The sequence below is a fragment of the Moschus berezovskii genome, chromosome 2, assembly GCF_049115385.1.
Source record: "Moschus berezovskii isolate FMDL1 chromosome 2, NW_MosBer_1.0, whole genome shotgun sequence".
In the NCBI taxonomy this organism is placed as follows: Eukaryota; Metazoa; Chordata; class Mammalia; order Artiodactyla; family Moschidae; genus Moschus; species Moschus berezovskii.
Genome location: NC_142461.1, coordinates 98,733,803 through 98,755,444, shown reverse-complemented (window position 1 = coordinate 98,755,444; position 21,642 = coordinate 98,733,803). Strand labels below are relative to the sequence as shown.

The 21,642-nt window shown below is 37.9% G+C and overlaps 1 protein-coding gene across 3 annotated transcripts in view; it reads right to left on the bottom strand.

Moving 5' to 3' along the window:
• Nucleotides 1–21,642, bottom strand: part of GPD2 (glycerol-3-phosphate dehydrogenase 2) — a 163,635-nt gene that overhangs the window by 67,338 nt on the left and 74,655 nt on the right. For all 3 annotated transcript variants that reach the window (XM_055396939.2, XM_055396938.2, XM_055396937.2), the window contains exons 4-6: nt 10,030–10,154; nt 8,630–8,727; nt 7,456–7,619 (exon numbers count right to left, since the gene is read on the bottom strand). In XM_055396939.2, coding sequence (XP_055252914.2) covers nt 7,456–7,619; nt 8,630–8,727; nt 10,030–10,154 — 387 coding nt within the window. The remainder of the gene's footprint in view (nt 1–7,455; nt 7,620–8,629; nt 8,728–10,029; nt 10,155–21,642) is intronic.

Sequence of the window (21,642 nt, the reverse complement as noted above, 5' to 3'; positions counted from 1 at the left end):
AATGGGTTTATTTTTTAATCAGGAGCCAATTAAGGTTATGATACTATAGGTGACATGGGATCATGATCAGACATTTGATCTTAAAGAATTACTGTTAAACATTTTAAGTGTGGCTATATTTTAAAGAAAATTCTTAACTTTAAATCTATAGACTGAAATATCCAAGGATGAATACTTATTATCTGGGGGCAGCAAACAGGCGGATAGATGAAGCTGGGCCATGAGTTTATGTGTTGAAACTAGAAGTTCATTTTATTACTCTTTTTATTTTGCATGTCTAAAAAATGCAACTATTTGGCTATATTTTGTTAAAGCATAAAACTGACTTAAAAACTAATGATAGCTGAAAGAAGACATAATGTTATAACTTTTTGTAAAATTCTTTGTTTAGCCAAGGAAAAAAAATATTTTCACATCACTGCATGTCCAAAATATTGATCTAGCTATTTAACTCTGCTTCTGAACTTCTCTTGGAAAATAGGAATCATGATTCCATCCCAGTATATGCTGAGTTTGATCAATTAAGACAATTTATGGGGAAAAAATTTTTTTTAAAAACCACACTCTGCTCCACAAATGCAAAACATTATTGGTAGTGGAGACCACATGTTTGGCTCAATATTTGGAATATATGCAGTGAGCCCTCTCAAAATCTGTAAGCTCAGAACTCTGTCCTTAATGCATTTGGATCTAATACTAGTCACAGTGCTTAGAAAACAGAACCTTCAGAAAGATTTTTTGGATGAAAGAGTAAACTGGAGGAAAGAGGGCATGGAGATTTTTGAAACACTTGCTTTTATCTTTGATCCTGCACCTTTTTTAAAAGCTCAATTGAGCAACAGAGTGTGAGAGACAAGTTATCTTTTTGTGACCCCACCAGAAGTAGCTGTTCAAACAACATATGCATACATATCCTTCTACTGGTGAATTTTAGCATTGTTTTTAAGCTTTTAGATGCAGAGTTATGAATTACTATCTTAAAATTAATGACTATCTCAGTATGCTACACCTGATCAAACCTACTTTTGTGTGCTTTTGATTTTCTTCAAAAAAAAAAAAACTAATTATAAGAGAATAAATTTAATATATGATAGTATTTAATACATGATGATTGTCAAGTGAGCAGTAAACAATTGCAAGCTTTCCTAAGGGCTATTTTGCTCTGTCTCACCATCAGGAAGCTAAAGCATATGTTGGATGTTAGCCTGGGTAGACAGAAATGTGCCCTATTTACTCAAGGTTTCCTTTGAAGCCACAATTTATAAGTTTTGTTTCTTAGGGGTACATGTCAAACTTCATTTAGCATTAGTTGGTATCCAGATACACTGAATAGCAAAAAGGCAGCATTGCGGGGCAAAATATATGACTGCTATATGAGCAATAATGTCAGTTTCATTTATGTAACTCACACAAAAAAAGAAGAGAAATACAATGGAAAAGCTGACAGGAGGAAATCAAGATAAAAATTATTCACTAAATTTACTTAAGTGTAAAACTTCATATAGACAGGGAAAATATTAAAACTAATAGGTTTTAAATCAACATCTAAGAAGTAGATAATTTTAGAGTAAGTTCTTTTAAAAAGTGTTCTTTAACCCTTAAATTTCAAAGAGTATACACTTATGTAAAACATATGTGTGTGCACAATATTTTCCTTTTTCCTAAGAATGTTTTGCAAGTTTTCTGGAAGAATCTGAAAATTTTAAATATATATATATATATATGGGGACATTTGTGGAATTGATGCTTTGCTTTAGAATATTTTTGTGAAAAGTAGAAATTTGATGGTTGATACAATATGCATAAAATTGACTCAAATAAAACAATTAAAACTTAATTTTATACTTAAAAAGTTATTTTATATTTATATTTATCAATTTATTTGAGGCTCAAAACACTTCATGAGCAACACATTATAAACTAAATTCATAGATGTGCAGCTCAAAACTCAATAAAGTTTGTAAACTTAAGCCGTCTACTTTCATAGTATTGAGTGCTTCAATTGCATTTCGTTGTTTAGTCGCTCAGTCGTGTCTGACTCTCTGCAACCCAATGGACTTGCCAAGCCCCTCTGTCCATAGGATTTCCCAGACAAGGATACTGGAGTGGGTGGGTTACCATTTCCTCCTCCAGGGGATCGTCCTGACTCAGGGATTGAACCCACATCTCTTACATTGGCAGGCAGGTTGCTTACCACTGAGCCACCATGACAGTCTCGAAAGCATTTTTCAAGTATGATTGCTTACAACTGTAAGACAAGTTATCATACCATCTTCAACATATATTTTCTAAGAGTCATCCCTGTTGTTCAGTTTAGCTTAGTTCATTCACTTTCAATGCTCTATTTTACTCCATTATGTGAATACACTATAGGTTACTTATTCATTTGTCTCTTGCTAGATATTTGAATTATTTTGCTTTTTGAAGTTGTTCCCAGTGCTGCAATAAACTTTTTGTCCATATCTCCTGGTTGCCACATGTTAAGAGTTTCTCTGCGATTTATACTTTAAAAAAATGATGACAAATTACTAACCCAGTGGTACAAAAAAGAAAAATCAAGTTGAGTATTCCAGAAGTAGAGTAAATGTCAACATATAACTCCAATGTGGACATTTATTTATAAATTACATACTTGTACATATATATATATGTACAATATTTTATATATATATAAAATAGCCATTTAAACCATATGTAAAAAAAGACATTTCTAAGAAATTTGATAGAAACAGGTCTAAGTAAAAGTTCCAAAATACTCTTCCTTACCAATCAAGGTCTTGTGCAAGCCAGGAGGTTCACACAACCACTTTAGGCTCACCATAACAACCTCACAAGAACTGTATTAAGAAGCACAGAGACAAACTTGAATAATGGCACGGCTATTTCATTTGTAGATCCATACTATTTGGTTGTTTATTGTATCTATTTCTGTTCTGAAGAAATCAATGTATCTGTCAGATTTAAAGTAGATAACACCCAATTATAGTTGAACAACTGTGTTTACAAATAATGTAAATGAGGATTAAAGGCACCATCTTTAGGTTTGACTTATGCTCCAAGAACAAAATGAAACAAAAATGAAAACACAAGACCAAAAAAAAAAAAATCACCTTTGTGTTACTGGGTAAATTGATTTTTCTTTCCTTTTTTTTTGAGCTTTCAAACTAGATAAAATCAACACCTTAAAAGACTTGTCTTTAACCCGGCCTTTCTTTTATTAAAGTATACAATTGTGGGTACATGCCTAGAGGAATAATAGTTTGTTCCTAACAAAAGAGTCTGGATTCTACAATATGCCTTTAGCCAGAGGCATCGTTCCCCAAAGCACACAGCTAACTGCATCTCCTGCTGTACCTGTAACAATTTAATTGTATAAGTCAGCCTAGTCAAGCATCTCCAGCTCATGACTGGGAGACATGAAATTCATTGTCATTATTGTCCCTGTCATTTTGGATCATTATATCCTGCTGCAGAATTTTCCTCACTTCAGTGCATTTTTACCTCCAGGAGCCAGGGATTATAGCTGAGGTTGGGGTGGGGGCAGGACCGTGAACTACATTTACCTCGGGGGAGCCAGAGATTAAATTGGCTTTGCTCTCTCACAAACTGAATTCATCTATTTGTATGCTGTGAGTTTTAGGTTGGAATAAAAATGAATATTCTAGTGAAACTTGGGTTTCAATTCCCCCTTTGAAACATGGCTGTAACCAACTTTTATTTACATTAGGAAAGCCAGTGTAATTTCTCGTAGGTTGCTGTTTTCATGTGTGCATAAGGAATACTTAAGGGCATCATCGAGTATGAAATAACAGATACCTCTCTCTGTCACTGCCTGGACTCTCAGAAGGAAGGATTTAAAGCTGTAATTTTGTTCTCCAGTTGCATCTTACAGAAGCTTAACGGGGGTATCTTATGGTTTTAAATATTTAATGATTTTTAATTATATCTCATTTTCTGTGTACTGGATTGGATGAGTGAAGTTCAACTAGAATGGCAGCAAAGATCTCTAGGATCAAGCAGAGTAAAGTTGACAGAGGAAGACAAGTAAGTTTCTGAGGAAACTAGCAAATCATCCATAGCTGGCTCAAGAACCTCACAGCCTGCCAAGTCACCTGAGCCTGTTGTGCCTTAAACACTTCTTGCTGATGTGGGAAGAGTTCAACAGCCACCAACCTATACATGGAAACCCACAATCAGTGGTAATGGCCACAGACTGGTTCAGCTGGTCACTCTCTGGTAGGACGGGAAGCGGGACAGAGTAGTGAAAACACCAGGACTTGTCTCAGGCAGAAAACCAGTAAGATGACTGTACTGTTTTCTCTAACGAAATACAAAAAAGAAAATATAACCTGGTATGTCACTTCCTACCCCAATGTTCACTTTATAGGGATTTTACTGAAAAATCTGACTTCTACTCTGTTTATACAGTTTGTGAGGTCGCAGAGTCAGACATGACTGCGCACAGCACAGCATACTGAAAAAAGATGGTAATTATTCCTCTACATATGTGAGTTTATTTTTCAGAGGTTAACAAAATATGGCAAGCACAGAATAGCCACTGTAATTACCACATTAACAGAATCCCTTTGTTCTACACCTGAAACTAACATGACACTGTAAACTAACTATATTCCAATTAAAAATAATAATAAAAGATACTCTCTGCCCTACAGCCATCAAGCTTGAACCCTACCCTCTTTCCTATTCCTTGGCAACCAAAGTGTTTCCATATCTGTGTAAATATGCCTAATCTGAATATTTCATATAAATGAATCATGTGAAAAAAAAGTATGTGGTCAAAGATGTAAACTTCTAGTAATAAGATAAATAAGTTCTGAGGATGTAATATATAGCATGTTGTGCTGAGCTGTGCTTAGTCACTCAGTTGCATCTGACACTTTGGATCCCATGGACTATAGCCTACCAGGAATCCTCTGTCTACGGCAATTCTCCAGACAAGAACACTGGAGAGGGTTGCCATGCCCTCCTCCAGGGGATCTTCCCAACCTAGGGATCGACCCAGGTCTCCCGCATTGCAGGAAGATTCTTTACCATCTGAGCCATCAGGGAAGCCTATCAGGAAAGGGAGTAAATAGCCTATCCCTTCTCCAGTGGATCTTCCCGACCCAGGAATCAAACCAGGGTCTCCTGCATGGTTATGTTGTTATTGTTAAGAAAGGTTTAGCTTATAAATTACAATGTTCAGAATTCAACTGCAAAGGTAGATGCTTAAGTATGTTTTCCTTTCTGAAGTACTTTGGGAGCAGGGAATATGCTATTTTTCTGGTTAAAGAGTAAGTCATCCTTTTCTTTCTCTGAGCACACATTTATTACATTTAATTCCTTTCTATATGCTCTTTTCTACCTTATTTCCATGTTGTTATTTAATTTGCTCATCACACCATTAGGTTTAACAAGAGTTGCCCTACCTGTGAGTACAGCTGTGAAACTGCAGAACTACACTGTTTCACATTGCTGTTTTGTCTTGCCTCAAGCATGACGTAGTTGAATCTACATCATTTCAGAACAAGATTAAGAAAGAAAATATTTCCAGTAACTAGAATGATTTTTACTTTTTCAAGACTTGGGTTTCACAATCAATTTTCAAATATCAATGTGAAATTCTTTTAAAAAATAATTTTTAAACTTTTCAGTAATCTTTGCTAAACTCATAATTTTACAATCTGTAACAAGCTATAAAAGCCAATTGAAGATTAAAGAAATTCTCCTTCCTCTGATTTTAATATGACAATGTTTCTCCTGCATTATATCTGACATAGATTTCCCTTGGTTTCTCTATGTAGAATCAGTAAGAATCTATAATTCATAACAATATCAAACCAACATAAGACAGGACACCACAAATTCAGATATGATATCCACTAATATTCCCCTCAAGGAGATTCAGATATGCACAAGCTAAAACATAAAAATAACAAATAAAAGTAGTTTGTGTTCAATAGATCACGTGGTAGAGAAAATGGCCACGTACTTGAGAGAGTTTGCATGGGAGGGATTAAAATTAAGAGGCAAAGGGCACAAACATTTCCATGGCAGGATGGGCAGGGGTCCATTTGTAGAATGCCTTCTGATTCCTCCTGCACCAAAAACCTCTTTAATGCAATCACCCAACAAACTACAATGGATTAACGTTAAGGGTTTGAAGAAGGGAAAGAAAATTCACAGTTAAGATTGTCCTTTAACATGAGATTCAATCAGGGGCATCAAAAAAGTAGTTAAGTGCCCCCCTGTGGTGTTTAGATGCTGCAAGGCACTGTAAACTGCATTTTCTGGCTTTTAACGTTTGTCAAAGACCCTTAACATTTTTCTAACATTGTTGCTCCTAACATATCTTCTTGAGTTTGTCCCCATTGCCCCATCTGCATGTATACATTTTGCATTCATACATGAAAGCCTGACAGATAGCTAAATTGATTCAGAAACCTAACAATGAGGAGAAACAAAGGGGATAGCCTAAAAGATAGCCCATATTATGAAGTATAAATATCAAAGTCTCCTGAAAAAAGAAAAACACAAAATATTTCTTCATATTAAGAGTTTAGATATCTAACACTAAATACATAGGCTCACATAGTGGGATTTTTAAAACTCACTGAGCTATAGGGCCTAAGCTGTCTTTTGTGTCACAAAATTCCTAAGACTTTTTGAACGTGTACAGTTATCTGTGTCCAGCTATTTATTTATAAACAGAAATTCCTGGACTATTTTCCAATTCCATTCTCCCTTAAAAACTGCAGTAAAATTTCACAAACAGCTTTTCCTGTGATGCTTTGTGTTGTATTATGGTTCATCTGGAGTCATGTTAAGTGGTTAGTTCCTTCAAATAAAAAGTGTACGAAACTGTATTGTTAACACACACACAAACACAACGAACGAACACTGAACACAAGGCAAATGGGTACTAAATAATGTCACTGCTAGAAAACATCTAATAACAATAAAATAAGCATTAAAAACTGAGGGACTGAAGAAAAAAAGACAAAAGACTACCTTCATCACATAAATTATATGTTCAAGAATTGTGTACTGTGCAAAATATGAATATGTCCATTTCAGCCCAGAGGCATTTTTCCCTAGGCTTATAACCCCTTGAAAATAGAGGTTTCATCTAGAAAACCTAACAGATCCTCAGCTGCTTTCAACATTATAATATATTCATAAGGCAAGCATTCACTGGCAAACATATAACAAATTAAATGGCAAGAAGGTGGGGCCCAAAATGCACAATGATGGAAAATGGACCAAACCAACCATGAGATTCAAAGTCGAAGGAATATTCAATATCGAGTGATGTTAGAAGCAAAACACTACTTGCAGAGTGCACATGTGTGTTTGTGTGTTGTGTAAGATTAGCATTAATTAGTATGCAAAACTATCTCATTAAGAATACACTGCAAGGGTCATGAGTATCCTGAAAAAACAAAAGTCACATACCATCATAGTAGACAATTGCTCCCACCAGTTTGTCCTTCTGGAGCATTGGGAAATGCTCAAGGGCTCTTGATTTGCTGAGGACATAACTGCTTTTCAGGCAGTTACTTCCAGCAACCAGATCATATAGCTTGATTCCTACCCAGTAGTATGGTAACTGCCACCACCTACAGCATAAAGAGGGGAAAAGATTTCTTTACAAACAGAGTATAACATTATACAATGTCACTTTATAAGACACTTTTTATTAAGAAAAGCAAAGTATATCTACAAGTGTACTGCATAAGAAACAAGAGAAGTGCCTTCCTGTTCTGAGACCAGCCCAGCTGAATTACATACATAAATGAATCATCTCGAAGGCAGTGGTTCTGGACCTGACTGCATATGAGACTTTCTAGGGAGCATCAAAAATAAACATAGCTGCCTGGATCTTGTGTTCCTAGAGATCAACTGAACTAGACTAGGGCAAAAACCAGAGTGACTCTAATGTACACCCAGGCTAGAGACTCACTGGCTTAAGATATCTCAAGCCATCTATGACAAAATATAGACAAAAATTATAAAATCTGTTTCTAGATCCCACAACACTCATGCAGCTAACAGAGCTACATAATCCTGTTATTTCCTATTATCTGTATTCCAGTTTAAGTCAATTTGATGGATAGCTCTAACAATATTCAGAAAATTGGGTTTAATAATTTACGATTATCTGACACTTACAAACCAAATTTCAGGTTTGGTTAACTCAGAAATTTAAAATGACACAAAATGGCTTAGGGTTTGGAGTTGATATATGTCAGTTCAGATTTCTCAGCAGGATTCATTCTGGCTCTGCATTTTAGCCTGCAAATGACCCTCTTATGTTTCCCAGTGCAAATGCAGTTGTTCCTCTATATACTCTCAGAAACTTGAGTTTAAAATGATTAATTATAAAAGCAGAACACAAGCCACTTTGCCTTCAAGATCTAGCCCTCAGAGGTGAGTTGGCAGAGAGTAATTTAGGAAAAGTCACACTTTTTAAAATACAACAAAGGAAAATATTTTAAAAGGATTAAAGATTAGGACTAATTACAACTACTTTAAGAAATACACATTGAGGAACTTCTGCCATTAAAACTGGGTTGTTCTATTGGCCTCAGATAAGCAAAGAGTATATTGATGATACCAAAAGGCTTACTTGTAAATTGGAAGCATAATAGGCAATGGAGCTGATAAATGGGGAGCAATTTCCAGGAGGTTGGCACGCTCATGAAGGGCTTCTTTTACCATCCTGTACTGAAAAGCAAAACAGAGAAAATTAGTTTGGCAGTAACAGATCATAATATTTTCAAATGGCAAATAGACACCCTGCCAACTGATTGATACACAGAAACCGCTCTACCTCTGAGTGAGGATGGCTCCCTCCTAATCAAATTTCTAATAATACATCATGCTGTCAACCTGAAAGATTTTTTAGAAACCTTAACTGTATTTGCATAGGAGAAAAACATGCTGTCAGAGTTCCCAGGTGTAAGATATTTTCCTGACTTGAGTTACAAGATTATTATAACAATTTATCTTGCATTGTCTGTATTGTCCCTTTTCTCAGTCCCCCATAATATTTTCTCATGTAAGAGACAACAGATTGTTCAAATTCATGTTAAACGTTTTCTTCTTGCCTCCACTAGCCCAAACAGACATAGTACTTAGGAGCTGCATGGTATTTTATAAATGATCATGAAAAAGCTTTTGTCTTTAGTCTTCATTATCCTCCTCTGAAGACCTAGCATTACTATCATAATATTAATTTTTACAAATGAGAAAACTGAGGCTCATAGAAATTGAATAAATAAGTTATAGCACATCACAAGTCATCTGATTCTAAACCCTATGCTCTTTTCTTTATGTCCATCAAGGTCCTAAACAGACATGTAAGAAAAGGGGACAGAGTCAAAACTGACAATGTCAAGTTAGTGCTGCTGTGTTTTTCATGGACGAAAAGCAGATAGGGGAGTTCAGCTGATTTTTTTTTTTACCCCCTCTGGGAAATGTCATCTTCCACACTGCCTTGGCAGTTTTCAAATGGTGGCAGACTGGACACAACAAAGTGTGACATAAAAAAAAAGCATGACTCAGATCATCTTTTCCTTCAGAATATGTCAGTGACAATATGCAGTGTGACTGCATTTGCAGTTGAGATCAATTTAATACTCCTCATGTATTACAACAGAGCTCTCCTGAACCCTTGGGAAGTAGCAATTTGGTGGCCATTGGTCAGAAAAACAAAACAAAAAATAATCACAGCTGTTAAAAGGTAACACATCCAAAAGTGATTTTGTAAATCTGCTACTTTGACATGTCTGTGTAGAAAAGGACCCTGGTTACTCATGAACGTGTTGCTACAGGAAAAAAACAACAACAACAACAAAAACCCTGACACACCTCTCCTGAAAGACACTCCAGCAGAATACACTAAATAGGTATTTCCAATAGGAAGAAATGTTAAAGGCCATTAAAAAAAAAAAAAAAACCTGATTTAATTGGGTAGAAAAAAAGCATAGTAACAATTTTTGTTTAACAACCAGCATACACAATTACCTGCTCAATATCCAACTTCATGATAGCCTTCTGAAGATATCTCACACCACCATGGATCAATTTAGTGCTTCTGCTGCTGGTCCCCGATGAGAAATCATCTCTTTCTACAAGGGCTGTTTTTAGTCCTGTGTAACCAGAAAACCAAATTAACTTCTTAAATTACACAATTTGTATGTAATTCATTAAAGGCACTTCTCCAGGGTAGAGACAATCACAAGAAAAATTACTCTGAACATGGATAAATTTGTATTCAAAGAGCAGTACACTGTCTATATTATAATGAAGAGATTTTAGTCTCTTCCTGGGGGAAAAGTCAAACCAGAACTAGAAGCATATTAAACTGTGAATGAATCACAACTAGAAAATATTACGGTGCAATTTCATGGCAGTAATACAGTCTGGTGTGTTTCGAGGGTTGAGGGGAAGACCGGCACCCACCTTTATCCGTGTAGAGTTAACTCAGTACTGTGACGATTCCTTCTGGAACTGACACTGACTCCTCACTACGGGAGTCCAGACACGTACCAGCCTCTCAGCTTCAGTCAACTCTAATGCACATGCATGCGTGTTAAGTTGCTTCAGTCACGTGTGACTTTTTGTGACTCTGTGGACTGTAGCCCACCAGGTTCCTCTGTCCATGGGGTTCTCCAGGTAAGAATCCTGGAATGGATTGCCACTGCCCTCCTCCAGGGGATCTTCCTGACCCAGGGATCAAACCCTGTAATTCTATAGTATTGTGCTTGCATGTCTTCAGTTAGACTGTAAACTCAACATCAGAGGTTATCCTCTTCTTTTTTTCCTCTGTTTTGATGTCTTTGATCTCTTTTCCTGTTTTATACCCACTCTCACACCACTCTGGCAAGAGGAACGTGCATGTGGACAGCTAGTCTAGATTTATGGTTGATGTGTTGGAGTTGGGGCTTTCCAGGTGGCGCTAGTGGTAAAGAATCTGCCTGGCAATGCAGGAAGTGCCAGAGATGTGGGTTTGATCCCTGGGTCAGGACAAATGAACCTAGTACAGAGTATCCATGAGTAAAGACAATATTCTTGGGAAAGGTGAGGCTGAAAAAGCACAAGTCATTCCACCCTCCCTTCTCTTTGAGAGTTGCAATAAATTTCTTAGGAATGAAATAAGTTTTGTTTTGTATTCTTGCAGACACACCTCTGCCTCTTCAGGATTGGGAGGACCAACAGTACTATGAGTCCCATACGCTAGTTACAGATGAAATCCCAAACTTCAAAAGACCCAAAGTTTACATCAACACGAAGCCAGGAGGAATTTTCATGGCTTGGCACACTCTTGGGGGATGAGAGAATGTCATAGAGTCCAATTACAATGAGAATATGTAACTGGAGCAGTTTGGGCTCACAAAGCTCATATAAGAGAACCTGTGCATGCATTCAATTCAGAGCCATTTATTACATTTAATACCAAAGGGTCGTTTTTATAACTTTTTAACAGTTTAAATATCGTACCCAAATGTCATCATAAAATCAGGGCAATTCCCTTGACTCAAAAGGACAAAATATTTGGAAACTGTGGAGAGAAAAGTAGAGAACTTTGATTCAAGGGCAAAACTGCTAATGCTCTAATGAACTAGCAAAATAACACAGAAATTACAGGTATCATAGATCCAGGTCACTCTTTTTAAGCACTAATGCCAGAAAAAGATCTGTAGAGTTCTCAACTATGAAAATGCTAGCAATATTTAGCTAATCTGGTACAGGATGTATTAAACACACAAAAATATTTCATGTTAGTACATATTTTTGAGAGCCTGAGTGCCAGCGAAAGTGCTGGTGTTAGACATGAAATAGACATGGACCAAGCTGTTAAGTAGCTCCCAACCAAAAGAGAGGCAAGTGAACAAAATGAAGCCAAGTTTCATGGGCGTTTCATCTGAAAATGCAGTGGACTCTTATCTTAAAGGCGGTCAAAAATTAAACTCAGAATACAAACCCCAAATTGCTTAGTGGCAATTACATTTGCAATCTCTCTCTCTTTTTTTTTTTTTGCAATCTCTTTAAGAATGCACTGTGTTGGTGAGTTCTATCAACTTTACTTAGTAAATCCAACACAGACTTCTTCTTCCAGCACTAAAATATACCATTTTTTCTTCAGTTGAAGATCAGATGAGGGAGTTGACTTTCACATGGCATTTAAGAGCCAGATTATTTAAAACACACCTCTCTTCCAGTCTTAGAAGCAGTCGTGGCATTAAGATGCCCACACCATGAGAGGCAGGGACATTAGACTGAGAGTGGAGAAGCAGTCTTCCATCCAGCCCCTGGCTCCCACCTGCCCAAAGGAATCCACGGGCTGTGGGAGAAGATGCTTAGTCCCAGTCAGCCCCACTTCCAAGCATGTAGTCCCCTACCCTAGTGTGGCCTGGACCTTATTCTAATCAACAGATGTAGCCATGATGATGGCTGGCCACTTCCGTGGTTAGGTGACCAGAGACTGTGACTTCCTCTCAGATGAAGCAAGCTGTCTTATTCTGAGTCAAGGAACCCATGGATCCCCCAGTCGATAGGTCACAAGGAATGAAGGCCTCGGTCCAATAACTTGTAACGATCTGAATCACGTCAACATCCACGGCAATTGCTAGAAAGCACTGCAGCTTGTGAGAGCCTGAGAGTCAGAGGGCCCAGGCAGATTCCTGGCTCACGGACACTATATAGGAAAAAAATATTCTTCTTTGAGGTCACAAAATTTGGGGGGTATTTTATGGATGGGGCTTCCCTGGTGGCTCAGATGGTAAAGAATCTGCCTGCAATGCAAGAGACCTGGGTTCAATCCCTGGGTTAGGAAGATGGTCTGGAGAAGGGAATGGCTACCCACTCCAGTATTCTTGCCTAGAGAATTTCATGGAGACAGAGGAGCCTGGCAGGCTACAGTCCATGAGGCTCCAAAGAGTCAGACACAACTGAGTGACTAACACTTTCACTTTCTTTATGGATGGACACAATTATTGTGGTCTGGGTGCGGGTTGGAAAAGAATTTCCAGACATGAGACAGAACGAGAAGGAAATAAAGTTTATTACAGTGGGAGACACTGTTAGAACAGTGGGCCAGCTCAAGGGAGAACCAACATTGAACAAAGGTCCTTAGTCCACTTTTATACCCAGGGTACAAGGAGTGGGGTAGGGGTCTTGTGGGTCGTTTGCTGGTTGGATGAGGCATGTATACTGAGTAGGGGAGGAACAGGGCAAATAAATACCTTCTCCCTGTGGGGTAGGAGGGGAGACGGGTTATACTGTTCCATCAATAGTTACGACATAGGGGAGGGAAGGGCGATAAGGGTCCAGTTTTTCCATTCCTGCATTCCAAGACCCTCCTTGGTTTTATCTGCTCTTTTGTCCTTGGGTCACCACATTCCTCCCTCTCTTTATTTTTAGGGCCAATTCTTTGGCCCCTTTAGATACCCTGCTCATGTCTAACTATCTACTTATTTTCCTTCTCAGGCATTTGGGAACCCAGTCTCAAAGAAAAAGGGGCAATAGCCTCTCTGATTTCTTCAGGCTGTACGGGGGCCTTGTGGGGCATTTATGCAGAGAGATGAGAGTCCATGGAATGATAAGGTGGGCTTGTTTCAGCATTGTCTGGGTGTTGGTCAGGGATTATTCTTGTCATACTACCACTTGGGGATTTGTTTTATTCTAGAAGAAACAAACTTAACAAGAAAGTTAAAGGTACGTGACCCAAAGATTAATAGAAAGCTTCTCAGAGGCTAGCCAGGAGAACCAGGACCAGACAATGGTTCGTGATGTTAGTGTTTCTCTAGGTATGAGAAGATGCAAGAATTTGGGCTTATAAAATCTTTACCTGAAAATATCTGACTATCTGAAGGCCGGTTCTTCTGGTTTTATTCCAGAGCACAGAGTGCCTTATTTCTGATCTCCACCCTGAACTCCTTTCAGGGGACATTGAAGGTCAGCAGCTTGCAGTGGTCACGATATAATCTTTGTAGAGGCAGCCGGCAAGTGCCAACTTCTAGTCAGCAGGGTCCCTTCATAGTGACATATTTGACCATGCTTTGGGGGCATTTCATGGCCATTGTAATCTGCACTGCTGGGAAGGCTCATTCCCAGGTCCAGGGAAGATTCCATTGATAGGCCACTCAGTGTGCTGTTACTGGACCAGGCTTTGCGAGTAGCAAAAGTCTCTGGACCATACCTGTCTTACTAGCCTCTTGGTCCAGGAAAATATTCCCTCTTGTTGCTTCTTCCTGTATCTACAGTTACATTATTACAATCATTGATCTCATATGGAACTGCATATCAGCATTTTATCACAGGCTCAGTCACACATTTAGTAACGTAAGAAACAATCTTCTGAAACAAGTGACAGAGAAAATAATATAGCTAGCAGTTATTAGTAACGTCACAAGCAAGAATTTAAGTCAAGAACTTTCCTTAGGTGTGGGCCCAGTATACCCCAGGTCATCTGACTTAGTTAAATGACTATAGCCAAGTGTTAATCTCCTGGTTGTACATCATGGAGCATCTGGTCTTTATCTGAAGATTGCTTACTGAGATAAGCTTTAGAAACAAACTTAAGAGTGTCTTTTTTAATAACTTAATTAAATCTTTTACCATAACAATAAGGAACTATCTCACAAGTGAGTCTTAGGAAACACTAGACCTTAAAACTAGAAACTTAGTTTAACAATTAACAGAACTTAATATTCAGTGACACAAAATTTTTTCATATTAACCCTGTAGCCATGGAAGGCTTTAGTCCATCAAAAAATGAGGTTTGTCAGGGACCGGGAAAAGCCAAGTGGTTGTCTTGGATCTCCCATAGCCCTGACTCTGATTTAACAGCTTCTGTTCACCCATTTTTAATTCCCCGATTTAGGAGTAGACTACTTTGACTGTGTGGATCACAATAAACTGTGGAAAATTCTTCAAGAGATGGGAATACCAGACCACCTGACTTGCCTCTTGAGAAACCTATATGCAGGTCAGGAAGCAACAGTTAGAACTGGACATGGAACAACAGACTGGTTCCAAATAGGAAAAGGAGTACGTCAAGGCTGTATACTGTCACCCTGCTTATTTAATTTCTATGCAGAGTACATCATAAGAAACGCTGGGCTGGAGGAAGGAAAAGTTGGAATCAAGACTGCTGGAAGACATATCAATAACCTCAGATATGCAGATGATACCACCCTTATGGCAGAAAGTGAAGAACTAAAGGGCCTCTTGATGAAAGTGAAAGAGGAGAGTTAAAAAGTTGGCTTAAAGCTCAACATTCAGAAAACTAAGATCACGGCATCCGGTCCCATCACTTCATGGGAAATAGATGTGGAAACAGTGGCTGACTTTATTTTTCTGGGATCCAAAATCACTGCAGATGGTAATTGCAGCCATGAAATTAAAAGACACTTACTCCTTTGAAGGAAAGTTATGACCAACCTAGACAGTATATTAAAAAGCAGAGACATTACTTGGTCAACAAAGGTCTGTCCAGTCAAGGCTATGGTTTTTCCAGTAGTCATGTATGGATGTGAGAGTTGGACTATAAAGAAAGCTGAATGCAGAAGAATTGATGCTTTTGAACTGTGGTGTTGGAGAAGACTCCTGACAGTCCCTTGGACTACAAGGAGATCCAACCAGTCCATCCTAAAGGAGATCAGTCCTGGGTGTTCATTGGAAGGACTGATGTTGAAGCGGAAACTCCAATACTTTGGCCACCTGATGCAAAGAACTGACTCATCTGAAAAGACCCTCATGCTGGGAAAGACTGAAGGCAGGAGAAGAGGACGAGAGAGGATTAGATGGTTGGATGGCATCACTGACTCAACAGACATGAGTTTGGGTAAACTCTGGGAGTTGGTAATGGATAGGGAGGCCTGGCGTGCTGCAGTTCTTGGGGTCGCAAAGAGTCGGACACGACTGAGTGACTGAACTGAACTGATACTGATTGACATGTTTTAAGGACATCAGGATAGCAAAAGTCTAACCACGAGAGCTTATTTTTTTGTAGAAGCAGAATGAGCTTTGTCTAAGTGTACCATAATCTTAAATAATGTTTATTTACTTTACCAAAGTAACAAAAGATTTTAAAAACAAATATAAAGCACTTAAAGGCAAAGAAATTCATTATGTGTTATCAAAAGCTGCATTCTAAGAAAACTTTGTTCTCTTAACATAGACAGTAGACTAAATTCCAGTCTGTTACCAGTTTACCAGATTAAAAAAAATTGTTTATTGCTTAATCTTAGAAATCTTTCCCATAAATCTTGAAATAGCAATATTCTTGCAAAGGCATCAGAGTGAAACCATAGAAGGCATGTTTAAAATCTGATTAAATTGCAATCGGCAAGGTAGCCTGGACATTGCTGTGATACTGAACACTTTAATATGATAACTAGAATTATAACTGACAACATTTTACCAGAACATATCAGATTTTCACGAATTTCACATAATTTCTAGGATATCTTTATTAGTAACATCAACCATACAATATAATCTGAGAAGATACATCACTCCTCCAACAATACTTCCCATGTAATTTAACATGTCAAATGAACTCAGGTAGTTTAATATCTCTCTTTGGGATGTTTCAGGGGCCCTCAGAAGTATCCCAAAGTTAGTTAGAAGTCAAATGATTTAGGAAGTGTTTTCAATAAATATCAAAAAAGTTTATAACACTCAGATAGGATCATACAGATCACAGTGAAGCAATATATTCACTGAGCTAAAGTTAACAGAAGATTTCAAAGGTAAACACAGAACAGATCACTTCAGAGGTAAAGAAACTCGAAATCCATTATTGAAGGCAGTTCAACGGCTCAAGAAAACTTGTATTTATGCACAAAACTCTTCCTTTGGGGTCCACTTTCTATAAAACCTTCTTATCACTCTCAGTACCCATTACTTTGTTCTTTCATCCTGAAACACCGGTAAGTCAGACCTACCTCCTTTTCCCCTCATAAAATGTAATTTCATTTCTCATACCTTCTTTAGTGAAAACACACATCCTACTTTCCTTAAGCAACCAAGAACTGACCTTTATATTATAGATTGGTGAACATAAATACCAGTGATAATTTCTAAAAAAAATTCTAGGGAACATCTCAGGATGGCATCAAACATTATTCATTAATAGACCAAAATCTCTAGTTTCTCTGTAAGGGAAGTTAGTGTTCAATAATTAATGTTTCAGAATCTTATTTTATTTGAAAATGACCTAGCAATTCAATAAACTTCCATCACTTAGTTTAGCACAACCACAGAAATTCAGGTTACCAAAATCTAGAGAGACTTTTAGACAGAAATTTTTAAAGTATAATTATTCTTAAGAGTTTATCTAAAAGCTCATATCTCATTTATATATATATTTTTTAAGTCTCTTCACTAGAGGTACTTTCCTTGCTGACAAATTTGTAACAGATATAATAATATAACAATATTTAACTTATAATAAACCTAGGTACAATGAAAATACTATGCTTAATGTTAATGACTCAGACATGTCAATATTAGATTAGCAAACAAACATTAATACTAGATATTTAATATTGACTATTTCCCGGTTCACATGAATCTGAAATTCTTTTAGGTTAATTCTCTTGTATTTAGAATTGTCTGATTTCTAAGCACTTACTTTTCTTTAGACCAATTAAATTAGAACTCATTTACAACTTCAGCAATATTATTAAAAAAAAACAACCCAAAAGACACACACTGAGACATACATAAATCCAGATAGACAGACAGAGGTCTCATAGTTTTCCGCTTGAGATTTAAAATGTCTCTGTGATCCCCCACTGCTTTTTTTCGAGGTTCTAATTTGTGCACAGAGGATGAGATGGTTGGATGCCATCACCAACACGATGGACATGAGTTTGAGTAGGCCCCAGGAGTTGGTGATGGACAGGGAAACCTGGCACCATGGGGTCGCAGAGTCGGACATGACTGAGCGACTGAATTGAACTGAGCTGAATTTGTCCAAGGCTGAGGTCTCAGGCAACAAGGACATGGAAAGGGTTAACTTCAAGCTTTTCCCTAGGCAGTCCTTTTAACAAGCTAGTTGCATATGCAAAAAGAACTGGTTTTGCAGTTTCCAAGAAAAAAATTTCACTTTAACCAGTTTTCTCCAGAGTCAAGGCTATGGTTTTTCCCGTGGTCATGTATGGATGTGAGAGATGGACTGTGAAGAAAGCTGAGCGCTGAAGAATTGATGCTTTTGAACTGTGGTGCTGGAGAAGACTCTTGAGAGTCCCTTGGACTGCAAGGAGATCCAACCAGTCCATTCTAGAGGAGATCAATCCTGGGTGTTCATTGGAAGGACTGATGCTAAAGCTGAAACTGCAATACTTTGGCCACCTCATGTGATGAGTTGACTCACTGGAAAAGAGTCTGATGCTAGGAGGGATTGGAGGCAGGAGGAGAAAGGGACGACAGAGAATGAGATGGCTGGATGGCATCACCAACTCAATGGACATGAGTTTGAGTGAACTCCGGGAGTTGGTGATGGACAGGGAGGCCTGGCGTGCTGTGATTCACGAGGTCGCAAAGAGTCGGACACGACTGAGCGACTGAACTGAACTGAACTGAACTGAAAGAGTATCATGGCCATCCTGTGTCAAAAAGTCATCTTTCCTTTCTGTAGTGGTAGTTTTATAGCTAAAATATAGACCAAATAGCGCTCAAATTGACTCTGTTATCAGGGGCAGATCAACGGATAAAAATCTTGGATTTTCCCTCTGGTGGGAAGTGAGGTCTTTGTCCCATCAGAAGAATCTGAAGGGTTAAGCGGATTTGCAGGAGTGGGGGAAGCTTGGTCCTTCCCCACTCTGAGAAATTAGAGTAGTTAGAAGGGAATTCTGTAGGATGTTCAGGAATCTGGGAAGCTTGGTTCCCTCCCCACCTGAGAGAGAAACATAGTTACAAGGGGATTCTTTAGAATGTTAGGAGAGTTTTTGATCCTTCAGACTTCTGAATATAAGAGAAAGACCGGGACCAAAGGGAACCTCAGAATCCTTTCCTAGAGATCATGTGGCTATGAAAGGTCAAGTATGGGTTGTCTAGGAAATCTGATAGAGAGAGACAGAGGGGGACAGAAGACAATAGAAAGACACATGTGGCATGAGTGGCATGAGTTCCTCACATCCGGATTCTGACTGAGGGCCACGTACGACTGAATGTAAGGAAATTTTGAGTCCTTTCCCTGCTTTTGGTAAAAGCCAGTGTGCCTCTGCTCTTTCATCCTTGGGTCACCACAACAAATCCCCGTGTGAATAACAACTACAGCCAAGGTGGGTTTGTTTTTTTTTTATTGTGTCGGGGAGGGATCTTGGAGAAAGATTGATTCTAGAGGGGAGGACGTGTTCAAATGGGTGAAGGGAGGTGGAAGGGAGTTATCATCAGCAGAGATCAGCTTAAGCAAAAGAATGCAGATGACTGAAACTGCCCAGTTTATGTAGGGTCTGCTTCTCACTGAGGGGCTGGAGTGCAGGGGACCATCTAGGGGACCACACAGCAGGAGTGGGGCAATATAGAGTCCGCCTCACAAGGCAGAAGTTGGTAACTGGAGAGTAATGTGAAGAGAGAATTTTATGGGCTGTGTTATCAGGATGGATTTTTTTCTTTCCCAAACTGACACAGTGTGAGGCAGGGAACTACTCTAGAAATCAGCAAGCCATCTCAGGAGGATATTTCAGGATATTTTAAGTGACAGCTAACACTTAAAAGCCTCAAAACTGCTTTTGCGAGAATTGGACATTTAGAAAAGTTACTCACATGTACTTATGTGAGAAACCCTAGTGAATACCAACAAAAGTTAAAATGGGCTTCTCTGTCAAAATAGGCTGTTTTTATCTTATTCCATTATTTCCAGTGGCATATCATCAAACTACCTCCCAGAATCTCTGAAGAGAAATGATACTGTTCCTTCCAGAGCAAAAAACCCCAAAAAACTCCAAACAACAAAAAACAAAAAAAATTAATATCTATGAAGTTACAGCCAAATTGATAAATATAAAGCACCATGTAACCTGAAAGAAAGTATTACCAAAAGTTTTCAGAACCTCAAAAATAAGGGGAAAAAAGAGACTCTAAGCAAACATTTCAACATTTTCAACTGCTTTTATGCTAAATGTTCTGGATTTCTCGTTTTTGTTGCATGAGCATGACGGAATGAGGAAGGAGGAAAGTAATGCAAAATCAAGACATTATTAGTAGTTAGAACTGCTTCTTCCTTTGATTAGCTGATGGCAGCAAAGACAATGAAATCTTGTAAAGCCTTATAAGGATATTGCATGGTTCAATTACCTAAGGTGTTCCTTTTGTTTCACCTCTCAAAAATTCAAACTTTTTATCCCCACCAATCTGAAATAAAAAATTTAACTCGTTTTTTTTTTTCCCCAGTGTAAAGCAAGAAAGTGACGAGAGAGAGTGCCGTTTTATTGTCTCAGAGAGAATGAACACTACTTATAAGCGACATTCAACGCAACATTTTGGATCTTAGGTAAAATAATTAAATTTGAAGAAGGTCAAAAATAATGCACCCAGGCTTCCAGTAACTGTGCCTGGCTGTGGATCTAAAGCACCAGGGAAGATCTTTTCTCTGAGTGGAAAGAATGAGGAGCAGTGAAGGGCTGACCTCTGTACATTTACAATAATTCACTAAACTTGTTCAAGATTTTGTGAGGAATAGCTTTTTTCTGTCTCTTTCCAGAAGTTGCTTTTTATGGAAACCAATATATTCTATCACTGTTGAGATGAACCTGAACATTTGGGAGTGGTATGATTATCCAGTTTTTTGTTTTTATAATTGATTGCTCTAAGTAGGTATTTGCATGAGTTTCACGGTAGTGGTAAAGTATTAATATTTGGAGTGAGATTACTCAGAAATTCTTACACCGAATAACAAGCTTAGTTACAGCAGCAGAAAAAAGTGAACTTGAAATCTACCTTTCAGTCATCTTTAACCATCTCTGAAGTTAAAATTGTATCTTCAAGGTACGGCCAGGGATATGAATTAAACACAGCTCATTACAGATTTGCCTTTTCTGCTCTGAGTGAGAATGTCTAGCTACTAGGCACCTCCAACTAAACCAATTCATGGATCAAAACAGTTGGATGAATTTAGAGGGATAATTACCATCTAAGGGGAAGAATGGTACGACATTTAACTTTCACAACATGAAACAGAACAGAAGTATATTTTAATACCTTTTACTGATTATCTTATTATGCATGCAAACATGCTCAATATAATAAATGCAGAGAAGTAAAGAGAACAAAATAAAACTCTCCTGTAATCACACCATTCAGAGATAACCACAGTTGACATTTGGGTGTTTAAATGTTCACATTTTCTGTGCATGTATATAATCACATATGCACATTTTTATCAAAATAGGATTGTATAATGCATTCCATTTTTTTCATTTAACATTGTTTATTGTAAACATCTCTCCATGTCAATACATATTTTTCTATAATTTCATTTCTAATGTGTGAATAGTAATACATTAAATATTTACAATGATTTATTTATTCAGTTCCCTATTTCTGAACATTTGGGTTATTTCCTACCTTCAATACCACAGTATTGCAAGATTATACTTTCATTTAAACTCTCTGCATCTTTAT